Source organism: Stenella coeruleoalba, assembly GCF_951394435.1.
Source record: "Stenella coeruleoalba genome assembly, chromosome: 1".
Taxonomy (NCBI): Eukaryota; Metazoa; Chordata; class Mammalia; order Artiodactyla; family Delphinidae; genus Stenella; species Stenella coeruleoalba.
This window is the reverse complement of record NC_137169.1, coordinates 34,999,640-35,014,800: the sequence shown is the minus strand read 5'-3', so window position 1 is coordinate 35,014,800 and position 15,161 is coordinate 34,999,640. Positions and strand designations below refer to the sequence as shown.

The window sequence follows — 15,161 nt, the reverse complement described above, 5'->3', positions numbered from 1 at the left end:
ATTGGTCAGCTCTAGTAGTTTTCTGGTGGCACCTTTAGGATTCTCTACATATAGTATCATGTCACCTGCAAACAGTGACAGTATTACTTCTTCTTTTCCAATTTGGATTCTTTTTATTTCTTTTCTTCTCTGATTGCCGTGGCTAGGACTTCCAAAACTATGTTGAATAATAGCAGTGAGAGTGGACATCCTTGTCTTGTTCCTGATCTTAGAGGAAATGCTTTCAGTTTTTCACCACTGAGAATGATGTTTGCTGTGGGTTTGTCATATGTGGCCTTTATTATGTTGAGGTAGGTTCCCTCTATGACCACTTTCTTGAGAGTTTTTATCATAACTGGGTGTTGAATTTTGTCTAAAGCTTTTTCTGCATCTATTGAGATGATCATATGGTTTTTATTCTTCAATTTGTTAATATGGTGTATCACATTGATTGATTTGCATATATTGAAGAATCCTTGCATCCCTGGGATAAACCCCACTTGATCATGGTGTATGATCCTTTTAATGTGTTGTTGGATTCTGTTTGCTAGTATTTTGTTGAGGATTTTTGCATCTATGTTTATCAGTGATATTGGTCTGTAATTTTCTTTTTTTGTAGTATCTTTGTCTGGTTTTGGTATCAGCCTGATTGTAGCCTCATAGAATGAGTTTGGGAGTATTCCTTCCTCTGCAATTTTTTGGAAGAGTTTGAGAAGGATGGGTGTTAGCTCTTCTCTAAATGTTTGATAGAATTCACCTGTGAAGCCATCTGGTCCTGAACTTTTGTTTGTTGGAAGATTTTTAATCACAGTTTCAATTTCATTACTTGTGATTGGTCTGTTCACATTTTCTATTTCTTCCTGTTTCAGTCTCAGAAGGTTATAACTTTCAAAGAATTTGTCCATGTCTTCCAGGTTGTCCATTTTATTGGCATAGAGTTGCTTGTAGTAGTTTCTTAGGATGCTTTGTATTTCTGCAGTGTCTGTTGTAACTTCTCCTTTTTCATTTCGAATTTTATTGATTTGAGTCCTCTTCCTCTTTTTTGGATGAGTCTGGCTGATGGTTTTTCAATTTTGTTTATCTTCTCAAAAACCAACTTTTAGTTTTATTGATCTTTGCTATTGTTTTCTTTGTTTCTATTTCATGTATTTCTGCTCTGATCTTTATGATTTCTTTCCTTCTACTAATTTCGGGTTTTGTTTGTTCTTCTTTCTCTAGCTCCTTTAGGTGTAAGGTTAGATTGTTTATTTGAGATGTTTGTTGTATCCTGAGGTAGGATTGTATTGCTATAAACCTCCCTCTTAGAACTGCTTTTGCTGCATCCCATAGGTTTTGGATCACGTGTTTTCATTGTCATTTGTCTCTAGGTATTTTTTGATTTCCTCTGATTTCTTCAGTGATCTCTTGGTTATTTACTAACGTACTGTTTAGCCTCCATGTGTTTGTGTTTTTTATGTTTTTTTCCCCTGTAATTGATTTCTAATCTCATAGCATTGTGGTCAGAAAAGATGTTTGATATGATTTCAATTTTCTTAAATTTACTGAGGCTTGATTTGTGTCCCAAGATATGATCTACCCTGGAGAATGTTCCATTCGCACTTGAGAAGAAAGTATAATCTGCTGTTTTTGGAAGGAATGTCCTATAAATATCAATTAAATCTCTCTGGTCTGTTGTGTCATTTAAAGCTTGAGTTTCCTTATTAATTTTCTGTTTGGATGATCTATCCATTGGGGTAAGTGAGGTGTTAAAAGTCCCCCACTATTATTGTGTTACTGTCGATTTCTTCTTTTATAGCTGTTAGCAGTTGCCTTATGTATTGAGGTGCTCCTATGTTGCGTGCATATATATTTATAATTGTTATATCTTCCTCTTGGATTGATCCCTTGATCATTATGTAGTGTCCTTCCTTGTCTCTTGTAACATTCTTTATTTGAAAGTCTATTTTGTCTTATATGAGTATTGCTACTCCAGCTTTCTTTTGATTTCCATTTGCATGGAATATCTTTTTCATTCCCCTCACTTTCAGTCTCTGTGTGTCCCTAGGTCTGAAGTGGGTCTCTTGTAGACAGCATATAGATGGGTCTTGTTTTTGTATCCATTCAGTGAGCCTGTCTCTTTTGGTTGGAGCATTTAATCCATACATGTTTAAGGTAATTATCGATATGTATGTTCCTATGACCATTTTCTTAATTGTTTTGGGTTTGTTTTTGTAGGTCCTTTTCTTCTCTTGTGTTTCCCACTTAGAGAAGTTCCTTTAGCATTTGTTGTAGAGCTGGTTTGGTGGTGCTGAATTCTCTTAGCTTTTGCTTGTCTGTAAAGCTTTTGATTTCTCCCTCGAATCTGAATGAGATCCTTGCCGGCTAGAGTAGTCTTGGTTGTAGGTTCTTCCCTTTCATCAGTTTAAATATGTCATGCCATTACCTTCTGGCTTGTAGAGTTTCTGCTGAGAAATCAGCTGTTAACCTTATGGGAGTTCCCTTGTATGTTATTTGTCATTTTTCCCTTGCTGCTTTCAACAATTTTTCTCTCTTTACTTTTTGCCAGTTTGATTACTATGTGTCTCGGCATGTTTCTCCTTGGGTTTATCCTGTATGGGGCTCTCTGCACTTCCTGGACTTGGGTGGCTATTTCCTTTCCCATGTTAGGGAATTTTTTAACTATAATTTTTTAACTATAATCTCGGGTCCTTTCTCTCTCTCTTCTCTTTCTGGGACCTCTAATAATGTGAATGTTGTTGCCTTTAATGTCCCAGAGGTCTCTTAGGCTGTCTTCATTTCTTTTCATTCTTTTTTCTTTAGTCTGTACCACAGCAGTGAATTCCACCCTTCTGTCTTCCAGGTCACTTATCCGTTCTTCTGCCTCAGTTAGTCTGCTATTGATTCCTTCTATTGTAGTTTTCATTTCAGTTATTGTATTGTTCATCTCTGTTTGTTTGTTCTTTAATTCTTCTAGGTCTTTGTTAAACATTTCTTGCATCTTCTCGATCTTTGCCTCCATTCTTTTTCTGAGGTCCTGGATCGTCTTCACTATCATTATTCTGAATTCTTTTTCCGGAAAGTTGACTATCTCCACTTCATTTAGTTGTTTTTCTGGGGTTTTATCTTGTTCCTTCATCTGGTACATAGCTCTCTGCCTTTTCATTTTGTCTATCTTTCTGTGAATGTGGTTTTTGTTCCACAGGCTGCAGGATTGTAGCTCTTCTTGCTTCTGCTGTCTGCCTTCTGGTGGGTGAGGCTATCTAAGAGGATTGTGCAAGTTTCCTCATGGAAAGGACTGGTGGTGGGTAGAGCTGGCTGTTGCTCTAGTGGGTAGAGCACAGTAAAACTTTAATCCACTTGTCTGCTGTTGGGTGGGGCTGCGTTCCCTCTCTGTTGGTTGTTTGGCCTGAGGCGACCCAACACTGGAGCCTACCCAGGCTCTTTGGTGGGGCTGATGGCGGACTCTGGGAGGGCTCACAACAAGGAGTACTTCCCAGAACTTCTGCTGTCAGTGTCCTTGTCCTCACCGTGAGACAGAGCCACCCCCTGCCTCTGCAGGAGACCCTCCAACACTAGCAGGTAGGTCTGATTCAGTCTCCTATGGGGTCACGGCTCCTTCCCGTGGGTTCCAATGCACACACTCCTTTGTGTGTGCCCTCCAAGAGTGGAGTCTCTGTTTCTCCCAGTCCTGTTGAAATCCTGCAATCAAATCCTGCTAGCCTTCGAACTCTGATTCTCTAGGAATTCCTCCTCCAGCTGCCAGACCCTCAGGTTGGGAAGCCTGATGTGTGGCTCAGAACCTTCACTCCAGTAGGTGGAGTTCTGTGGTATAAGTGTTCTCCAGTTTGTGAGTCACCCACCCAGCAGTTATGGGATTTGATTTTATTGTGATTGCACCCCTCCTACCATCTCATTGCAGCTTCTCCTTTGTCTTTGGATGTGGGGTATCTTTTTTGGTGTGGTCCAGTGTCTTCCTGTTGATGATTGTTCAGCAGTCAGTTGTGATTCCGGTGCTCTTGCAGGAGGGAGTGAGCGTAATTTGAAAATCAGATAAGAACAAATGTTGGGAAAAACAGAGAGAAATGAGAACACTCGTACACAGCTGATAGGAATATAAATGGTGCAGCACCTTGGAAAACTATCTGGCAGTTCCTTAAATGTTTAAATATTGAGTTACTACGTGACCCAGGAATTCCACTCCTAGGTATACACCCAGAAGGATAAAAACATATGTCTACAGAAAAACTTGTACACAGATGTTTATAGCAGCAGTATTTATAATATCTAAAAGTTAGAAACAGCCCAAAGGTTCATCAACTGATGATTAGACCAACAAAAGTGGTACAGCCATGCAATGGAATATTATTTGGACATGAAAAGGAATGGAGTACAAGGGACTTCCCTGGTGGTCCAGTGGTAAAGAATCTGCCTTCCAATACAGGGGACGCAGGTACAATCCCTGACTGGGGACCTAAGATTCCACATGCTGTGAAGCAACTAAGCCCATGCGTTGCAACTACTGAGCTCATGCACCTCAAGGAGAGAGCCCACGTGCCGCAGACTGCAGTGCCCACACGCCCTGGAGCCTGCACGACACAATTAGAGAGGGAAAACCCAAATGCCACAACTAGAGAAAAGCCCGAGCGCCGCAACAAAAGATCCTGCATACCAAGCACCACAACGAAAGATACTGCATGCCTCAACGACCCGACGCAGACAAAAATAAAAAAGGAGTGGAGTACTGATACATGCTACCACATGGATGAAACTTAAAAACATTGTGCTAAGTGAAAGAAGCCAGTCCCAAGAGTCCACATATTGGTATGCAATGTTCAGAAAAGGCAAATCTATACAGACACAAGACAGTAGTGGTTGGCTACAGCTGGGAGGGAGGCAGATGGGATGGTGGGAGCACAATATCTAAAGGGCATATTTTTTTTTAAGTGATGAAAGTGTTCTAAAATTGATGGAGGTAATGGCTGCACAACTCTGTGAATATACTAAAAACCATTGTATTGTACACTTTACATAGGTGAACTGTATAATGACTTATAACTCAATACAGCTGTTATTTAGAAAACCACCATTACTGAGAAAGATATATTAAAATCTCCTACGATTGTAGGTGGTTTATTTTCCTTGTTGTTCTGCCAAAGTTTGCTGGATATATTTTGAGTCCATGCTATTAGGTGCATACAAATTTAAAACTAATGTCTGCTTGATGAAGTGAACCTTTTATAAGTACAAAGTGATTCTTTTTATCTTTAATACCGCTTTTTTGTTGCAATGTCTGCAGTGTATTCATACTGGCTTTCTTTGTTATTTAAAAACAAAAAGCAATGATAAACCTTTACATATATACATCTCTGTGCACAGAAGCAGGTATAGCCGTACATTAAATACCTGAAGTACACTTGCTTGCTGGGTTAAAGACAGGTACAATTTAAATCTGACAGATGTCTCCAGGGTGTTCTCCAAAGAGGCGGCAGCAATCACATTCCCGGGCACCCCTCTGCCCGCTGCCCAGGGTATCGGAGCGCTCCTTACACGGACAACTTGAAATTTGAGTTTCTTTTGCTCTGTTATGAAGTGGTGAGTGAGCCTGCACTTAGGAATTGGATTAAAATTTTCCCACACGGTGACCAGTCCCCGGGCTGGAAGGAAGCGCTGCTGGGAGACTCACCTTGCTGATCTCCATCAGGGACATGGTGATGCTGTAGAGCTGGTTCTTGCTGGTGCTGGCGATCAGCGTTTCCTCAGAGGGGCTGAAGCACAGGCAGAGCACGTCCTGTTTGTCTGACTGACTCGGGTCATTGCTCTGTGGGTCCACAGGAATCTGCCCAAGACACAGAACAGCGGTCAGCAATGCCCTCACATTGTCAGGGTGTCCTCGGGCTTTCAGATTCTCTCAGATACTGTAGCTTATAGACTCCTGACCATGCTTCCTGGATCCTCCTCAGATGTGGAGAAGGGAGGGCTTGAGGGGCCTCCGTTTCTGTGGGTTTCCTACTCACCTTTAAGTGATTAGTGGCTGAATAATAAGGCAGCAGCACAGGTGAAACTGATCCATCTGTACCTCTCAGTTTGAGATCCCCCCTCACAACCAGCGTTAGTCTAACCCCGACTCTTGCCCAGCTGTTGGGAGCCCAGTGTGGGCGCCCACCTGCATCAGGTACACAGTGTGTGCTCCAGGGCAGTAGAGGGGAAGGTGGCAGCCCTTCTACCACGTAGAGTGGGTGACAGGGCAGAGAGAAGAGAAGGGGTCACACAGCTCCTGCAGCGGTCTCAGAGGGCCGGGAGTTCCTAGTGGATGAAACTAGATTTCCTTTTCCCTGCTATTTCTCTCCTTCCACTAACAACCAAACTTATTGAAAGGCTGGTCTGCACGTACCATCTCCACTTCCCTACCACCCACTCAGTTCTTAATTCCTTATAATGTGGCTGCTACCGCATCATTTACTGAAACTGTTCTCATAAACATCACCAAAGCCTGATGTTCCTGCTCGGCCCTCATCTTCTAGGCTTTTCTAGAGCCTGCAGCAGTGACCTTGGCACCTTCCTCCCTAGAAGGCCCTGGCCTCCTGTGCTGCCCTGCCCCTGCCTGGAGTCCTGTCTTCCTATGTACCCCCTAACCCGTCCTCATGAAGTCTACTCTCACTGCCTCACCAGAACAGCAAGGGCTCTGGGAAGCCCTCCCTGACCACCCCGGGCTGAGTGGGCCCTGATGTTCCCTCAGTGTGCTCACAGCACCCGGGGCTCCCTCTGCTGTTACATGCATCACACTGTATAAAGTAGAACGGGAGCCCGCAGACCGAGGACCGTGTCTGTCCCCGCGTCTGTCTCCTGGTGCTTGGAGCAGTGCCTGACACATAGCAGGTGCCTGACTGCGCGGTGTGGCCTCACGGTCCTCCCCCAGACAGCGAGGTCCACGAGGGAAGTGCCCATGTCTGATTCACCCACCGCAGGCCACACCACAGAGCCTGGCCCGTGATAGCTGCACGACAGACGTTTGTTGACTGAACGAGTGAAGGACGACACCTTCTCAGTGCCCTGCTGGATTCTCATCCTGTCTCAGTCTTGAAATTAGGAAATGCTAAGTTTTGTCCTCAGTTCTCTTTTTGGCTCTATATTTTCTCTCTCAGTGATTTTACCTAATATAAGGGTTCAGTGAAAACAATAGTAGTAAAGTAATTACAATAATAAATACTTAAAATAGTATTGACTATGTGCCAGATACAAGCCAAGTGCTATGGGTGTGTGTGTGTGTGTGTGTGTGTGTGTGTGTGTGTGTGTGGTGGATACATCGACCTCACTCCCAAGGTCTAAACCACATATCCAACTGCTTCACTTTATCCTTGTCTCTGGTCAAATGTCAACATTCCTCAGCGAGGCCTGCCCAGGTCACTCTCTCTAGAACAGAAGCCCCTCTCGCACCCTGTCCTTTCCTGGCTTTATTTTCTTCACAGAATGGATCTCATCCAACAATCTGTTCATATTTGTTTGTTTACTTGTTGACTGAGCTCTAAGGGCAAGTCTTAGTGTGGTTACTTCTCATCTGTATCCCAGCCCCGAGCATAGAGCCTGGCACATAGTAAACACTCAATAAATATTTGTTAAATGAATAAACACACAAAAGAATGACCTGCTTTATAGGCAAAGTAAACTCACGGTGGTCCCCCCGAGTCCCCACCCATCTTGCTCTCACCTCCAGTTCTCGTGCCGTGGCATCCTTTCCCAGCACCCAGCACAGAGCCTGGGCATCTTCCCTGAGAGCTCCTTATCTCTGGCCTCCCACATCTGCTCAGGGAACATCCTACAGACTTAACCTTCACAAAGGCTCTGTCTGCTTCCCACTGCTGTGATCCTAGACCTCGCTGCCTTTTCGCTTCAGTAACAAAAAAGCCTCAGAACTGATTCCTAACAGTGGCAATAATAACTTGTATCATTTATTAAGCACAGGCACTGCATCAGTGATTACAGAGATGTCGTTTAATCCTTTCGATAACCACAAGGGATAGGCTAGTTCCTTAACAAAGAGACACAGGTTTGCTAGATTCAGCAACTCACGTGAAGTCACTCAGCCAGAAAACCTCAGAGTCAAGTCTAACTCATTCATTGTGTCTTTAACCACTTCATATCCAATGCCCCCAAATGGCCCGCACCATGCATCACAGGCAGATTACTTTTCTGAAGCATAATGCTTCTTCACTGAAAACAGGATGCCGGGCGATGTACATACACACTCCTCAGGCTGGCTTTGCCATCTTTCACCAGCCTTAGCTCCTCTCTTCCCCTTCAAGTGACTTCAGGCTCCTCCACGGGGAAACAGATGTCGCACAAACACACCACCTGCTCCCTGTCAGTGGTGACTTTGCTTAATTTTGTTCCTTTCACCTGGAATTCCTGATCTGTTTCTTCCTGTCAAATGTTATCCATCCTCTATGACCCTTCCTCAAAGATTATCCTCAAACACCTTGAAGCCTTCCTGGTTCTTCCGCAACCAGATAAGCTCTCTCTCCACAACAGTTTGTATCACTTATTCCCCGAATATTTACTGAATGCTTGCTGTGTACCAGGTAGTTTTCTTGACATTAAATATCAATATACATTATGGGAACACTGAACTTCAAAGAGAAAATAGAATTTGCCAAAGCCCTCTCCCAGGAGTCAGATCCGGATCTCCCTAATTCTATACCCCATTTCTACCCAGCCCATCCTAAAACTCCCCTCAGGACAAATGGCTCAGCCCTCGGCCCCTCTCCCCGCACCAGACGCCCTGTCAGTGCTCTGCTGTCAGAGAACAAATGCCAATTGGACCCCAGTATTGCTTCTTCCTCCCCTCCTTACCCGGATTTCCCTGCTCTCACGGTAAAACTCCTTCTCTTCTATCTTCTCAAACAGTAGAACTCTCCCTGGCCCAGCAGAGCAGGCAAATCCCTTGGAATAGGCTGCGATGGCAGACACCTGGGGCGGGGACAGCTGGTGGTGGCTGCTGGCCATCACGACCTGCTTGTAGGAAGGGACTGGGGAGGTGATTGTTGGAAATTCGATCAGGCTGGAAAAGAAGACAGCATGTAAAGATAACAGAGACGATTCCAAGGAGATGAATCCTGCTAGGGATGAGAAAGAAGGGCTGTCCTTGGGTGTGGGAGAAACCAGCGTGAGCCCCTTTCCCACGGCCCAAATGCTCCCCTCTGGCTGGGAATGCTACCCGAGCTCCATGGAAGATGGAAGGTTGTGCATTTATGTGGAAGTCTCGCAAACCTGTGTGGTCACTGTTTCCATTGTTATTATCATATTCATTTTGTTGTTTGGAAAAAAGTGGCTCAGAGGGGTTGTTTCCAAGATCACAAAATTAGAAGGGGAAGAGCTGAGACTTGGGTTTTTTTGTTTTTTGTTTTTTTTGTTTTTTGTTTTGGCCTTGTTGCAAGGCATGTGGGATCTTAGTTCCCTGACCAGGGATTGAACCTGTGCCCCCTGCAGTTGAAGCGTGGAGTCCTAACCACTAGACCACCAGGGAAGTCCCAAGAGCTGAGATTTGAATCCAGGTTTCCATTTCCTCCCTGCCTCCCTTCTCCTTCCTCCCTTCCTTCCATTGTTTCTCTTTCATTCATTCACTCATTCATTCATTCATTCATTCATATAACATTTACTGCAGTTATGGTGTGTTAACAGCTCTGTGAAACAATGGTAAATAAGTTGACACAGTTCCTGCCCTGAGAAGCTGATGGTCTAGCGGGTATGTGATAAGGACTGTTAAGGGCAGCTGAGTAGGATGGGAGCAACCAGTCAGCAGCTAACAAGGGTTTTCTGAGGACAGTTACAGAGGAGGACCACCTATCTGAGATGAGCAGAGGCTGAGAGCTCCCAGCTGAGATGTGAAGGACAAAGAGGACTGTGTCAGGCATGTGTCTATGTCCGGGGGAGTGGGGTCGGGGTGGGGGCAGACCAAGCCCAGAAGCAGGAGAGTACACGAGGCATGTGCGGTAGACAGAGGTAAGAGCTGATGCTGCAGATGTAAAGAAGGGTCCGAGCAGCAGGGACATGTGGGCCAGGCTCAGGAGTCTGAGCTTTATTCTTGGAGCCCTGGACCCACTGAAGGATGGTGAACCCAGAAAACTGGAGGGCATATGGTCTTATTAGGAAGTTCTCAACATAATCACGATAAAAAAGGAGACGTCATTGGCATGGAGGGTGGTGAAAATGGGTGAAACCAAAGTCACTGAGGAAGAGGCATCTACAGTGTGCCATTGTGGTTGAGGGCTCAGGCTCTGGGGTCAGACAGGTCTGGGTTTGAATCCTGACCTGTCATTTAACAGTGCTGTGATACTGGGTGAGGCACTTAACCTCTTTGAGCCTCAGTTTCCTCATCTATAAAATGGGCATGATAATAATATATACTTTTTAGGGTAAGACTCAAATGAGGATATAGATAAAGTGCTTAAGGCAGTGTCTAGAACGCACAATGGTACTTTCCAATATGGGTGAGATACGACTGTTATTGGTTGCAGTAGAGGTGAAATAGACAGCTCTATCCTGACCCCCCACTTTAGCCCATATGCTTTGTCAGACTGACCGACAACATTTCCTTGCACTTCCTTGTTGGTCTGGTGCCTCCCACTGAATTGTAAGGGCCCATGGACCTGTGTCCCCAGCACCTAGCAAGATGCCTTGCACACTGCAAGGGCTTGGTGGACATTTATTTAATTGATTCAGTAAGTTAGGCAGCCATTAGAAAACATATTTTTGAAAATCTGTTGTTTTGAAGACTAGTCATACTAAAACGTTTATTAAATGAGGTTAGGTATAAAAATAAAAAGGATTGTATCTAGGTTACGGTCATAACTTTCAAATTTGTGCTTGAATATGGAAGAACACTAGAAAGGCAGAGGGAAAATGAAAATCATTGATTTTTAAGGTAGAGGGGATAGGAGTGATTTTTAAAGAATGCTGTTTTTGGTGTAATGCTATTACCATGATGAGTGTATTTTTCCAAGAGCTCCTGCCCAGAGGGTGCCGTTACCTCTCGGATTCCTGGATCACCCCCAGGTTCTTCGTCTCGCTGGTGGGCTCCCTGACCATGATACTTGTCTCCCAGCGTTGATCTCCAGACTCAAAGAGGAAGAGCCTGCCTGTATCAGTGCCAGCAACAATCTTGTCGTCAGACACCCAAGTGTGGGCGAGATAGTTTTGGGGTTCTCCCCTCTGAAAATTAGTTTGCTTCAAGATTCCCTCAGCAAAACGGAGAAGCTTAAACATCCCATTTCCAGTGACACAAATCTGAGTGCTATCCTGGGGATTGAAGCTCACCTGTAAAATGGGAAGGAATTAAAGAAAAGGATATATAAAACTAAACTTGATTGCATTATTTCCCATTTTACTAATTACGAGTTATCCCAGGTAGCTCATAGGATCTTTTAAATACCACTAAATCATATAATTTTGAGACCATATTTGACAAGAGGACAGATCTATATCCATTATATTTGTACAGCCCATGAGTCTTTAACCTAGGAAACCTTCAAAAGTCATCTGACAAAGGCCAAAAAGCAAGATGAGCAGGTCTTGACAATCACCAAACTCTGTGCCAACAAAATGGAATGAAGGCTCAGCTGGAAGCATAAAATGAGGGTTTGGCAGGTTTATGTGCCCTGTTCAGGGCGAAGGAACCACATGTCAGGGACTAAACTTCCTTTATCTCTACCCTCATCCCAATGCACAGTCATGGGCAGTCAACCTGTCGCCTCCACTGGATGGTGAGCACCTGGTGGGGCTGTGGCTTTTTCATCTCTGTATCCCCAGTGCCGGGTTCAGTGCGGGCATCCAATGAATGTTTCCTGGATCTGTTTGAGAGGAGGTGCTCCCTGCTCTGAATAGGATGCCATATCATGCCTTACTGTGACCTGGGTGAAATCATCTTCGGGCTCTACCTGCCTTTGCTCTGATTCTGTGATCAGCAAGCAACCTTCTGACTACTAATTTCATCTCCCAAGGACTCTGTTACCAGGGAGGAAATACACTGGATAAATGCTGTGTGTTCTGGTTGTGACATGCTGGTTCACAAGCCAGACTCTTGTGAGAATAACGGAGTCTGTGCCCGAGATGCTGACTAGCCAATATCTCTGAACATGAACAGAACTGAGTGCCTGGACTTGGAAAACTGAGCACTAGATCCTAGACCAGGTTGACTGCTCCAAGAAAAGCCTCCTTGGGCCCCAACCAGCCCCCCAACACATCCTCTTCATTTTGCCCTCAAACCACGATAGAAATGTCTGCTCCCCACGTAAGTGCGATTTCATGGACAGCTTCCTAAAGACCTACCACTTCACACCACCTTCCTGAAGTCTTCCCACTGCCCCGCAATGCTGCCCGGAAGAGGCCAGGATCAGGGAGAGACAGCAAGTTTGATCAACCTGCCTCTGGGCTTGACCTGGGACCAGAAAACAGTTCTGGGCCAAAGTGAAGAACACAGCCCCTGGAGTCAGGGAGTCCTGGCCCTGCTAAGTTCTTGGAGCCTCCGTTCCTTCATCTTTAAAACAGAGACAATGATTATGCATACCTTATATGGTGTTGTGAGGCAAATTTTAAAATGCATTTTAAGAAATTAGCATTAACCCTGACACACAGAAAGCATTCAATGAAGGACAGCTTGTACTACTTTTTAATAATTTGCACCATACTTCTCGTGCTGGGTGGTACCTGGTAGACAGCATTGTTCTGAGTATCAATTCTAACGATGGCCATTACTTTCTGTTTTTCCCACAGCCAATAGACAAGGTTTGACTCTGGAGGTGAGGTCTGGGTCAAGAGGTATTTGGAGTCTGGAGAAAAAGCCATGCAAATGAACTTCTGAACTGGGAAGTCAAAATTATTAAGGACTTTGCGCTTTCGGCAAGGAACGGTTGACAGTTCATAAATGGTGATGACGGGTTTTTCTTGCACAGTCTCGGAGATAGCGAGGTATCGCCGATTGGGACTGATGGACAAGGCCAACATGCCCTGACTCTTGTCTGAGCCTGCAAACAAAGGAGAGGAGCTGGTGAGGGGAGATCATGCATTCACCAAGATTCAGCATCAACCAGGCACTGTGGTGGGCACTGCCGAGGCAACAGGAGAAAAGTGCGGAAACAGGTCATTGTCAATCCCTGTGTCCCTCGGGGCAACTGTGTCTGGGCTATTATGAAAATAACTAGGATGGGCACCTCACTGAGGCCGTGGTGGGAGGAGAAGTCAGGGAAGGATTCCTGAAGGAAGATGAAGTGTGGCGGGGGGGTGGGTGTGGGGCACGTCAGGAAGGGCAAAAGTGTGGATGTGAGAAAGGGTATAGATGGAGGGGGAACTGCACACGGTGGGAGATGGCTGAGCATGCCCTGTGAGCCAGGGGTGACCAAAGATAGGTCTGGGGCATGCAGTAGGGTCAGATCAGAGGCCTTTATGCCCTGAGCAGTCAGCACTCAATACTCTTCCTCCACTTTCCAGGCTGGGACGCTAACCACTAGATCCCTCAGCCTCCCTTGCAGTTAAGTGATCTATGTGACATTCTGGCTGAGAGATGCAGAGGTCTGCTGAATGGGCTTTATGGTAAAGCCCGTGCTTCCTTCGAAACCAGGAGGGATGCATTCTATCCATTTTTCAGGAATAAAGAGGCGATATCTGGTGGTCGAGTAAAGATTAAACTGCAAATGCTTTATTTGGGTAATGTAATCAGGTCTGCATTATAATTTTCATGGGCTCTAGGCACTTCTGCTTTCATGGGCCCCTTCCTCCATTAAAATATGGTAAAAATTATACTTTATGACTCATTGGTTTAAAGAAGAATATAATCCATGCTAGATTCACTAGTATTATATTCATTTTTTCCTGGTTTTAAAATAAATTAAAATTAAAATATTTTCTTGGGTCCCTAAAAGCATCACGGGCCCCAGACTGCGCCTCACAGTAATTCGGCCTGATACAAGCCCCAGGCGGGGCGGGTGAGAGACGCAGGGGAAGCTGTGCTAGAAAGTGACACGATGGACTCCATGCTGCTGCGTCACACAAGCCGCAGCAAGTTGGACCAGCCCGCGGGCTTCTCTGGAAGGGCTGCAGAGAATACCTGCACCTCTGAGAAGAACCCCGGGTTTGGGTCACTGAGAGCCTTGCATGAGAGTTTGGACTTTACCAGGGAGACCAATGGGAAGGCCCTGGGAAATTTTAGGAAGGTCTGATGTGTGTTGTAGAAAGATCCCTCTGGCAACTGTATGGAAGACAATCCTGGAGGGAAGGAAACTTCAGCAGGTTATTTCAAAAACCGGGACACATGGCAGCAATGAGCAACAGGAAGGCAGTAGGGGCCATGGGAACAGGAGGTTAGAGAAATGCTAAGGGGTAAAACCAGGAGGACTCAGTGAAGGTGGGGTGAGGGGCTGATGGAGAGAGAGGAGCAATGAATGACATTTAGGCTTCTGGTTTGGTGATGGGAGTGGTGGTGACAACTGGGATGGAACACAGGCTAAGGGAGCTAGGGGCCATGGTGAAGGTCATGTCCACTGTTGTTCACTGAAAATAGCCCATGCGAATATTTCTGATTTAATCATGCTTATTTGCTTTCAGTTTTTTATGATTTCTTATTTATTTATTTATTTGCACTGAAGTCTTTAATCCTTCTCAGGTTCATGATGATTCCCCTTTCCCAAACATCAATACCTAACTGGTTATCCCAGCACTAATTACTAATGCCACCTTTATGTTGTATTAAATTCATTTATCCATTGTGTTCATTTATGTGTGTATTACTGGGTTCTGGGATATTTATACTAGGACTAGCTTATTTTTGTAATCATATCCTTATCATGTGTTTGGATAGTTGGCAAAGTAGGCTCTTAAGGAAAGAGGGAGAAAAAGGAAATGATAAATTCTATTCTGGATATATTGTGTGTGAGGTACATACTGCAGAACTTTCAGGTAAAGAGGTCTAGCAGGCAGCTGGATATGATGAAAGCTGGGGGAGATGTTTGGACTGAAATATAGATTTGAGATAAAAGTCATGGGGCTATAAGATATTGATGAAAGAAATAAAAGATGACACAAACAGATGGAGAGACATATTATGTTCTTGGATTGGAAGAATCAATATTGTGAAAATGACTATACTACCCAAAGGAATCTACAGATTCAATGCAATCCCTATCAAATTACCAATGGCATTTTTCACAGAATTAGAA

The 15,161-nt window shown here is 44.6% G+C and overlaps 1 protein-coding gene across 1 annotated transcript in view; it reads right to left on the bottom strand.

Moving 5' to 3' along the window:
- Window positions 1–15,161, bottom strand: part of CFAP57 (cilia and flagella associated protein 57) — a gene marked incomplete at its 5' end in the record, with an annotated part of 76,646 nt that overhangs the window by 55,946 nt on the left and 5,539 nt on the right. Inside the window, 4 exons of the mRNA XM_079923718.1 lie at window positions 5,642–5,794; window positions 8,806–9,013; window positions 10,982–11,268; window positions 12,658–12,974. Of these exons, the coding sequence (XP_079779844.1) occupies window positions 5,642–5,794; window positions 8,806–9,013; window positions 10,982–11,268; window positions 12,658–12,974 (965 nt within the window). The remainder of the gene's footprint in view (window positions 1–5,641; window positions 5,795–8,805; window positions 9,014–10,981; window positions 11,269–12,657; window positions 12,975–15,161) is intronic.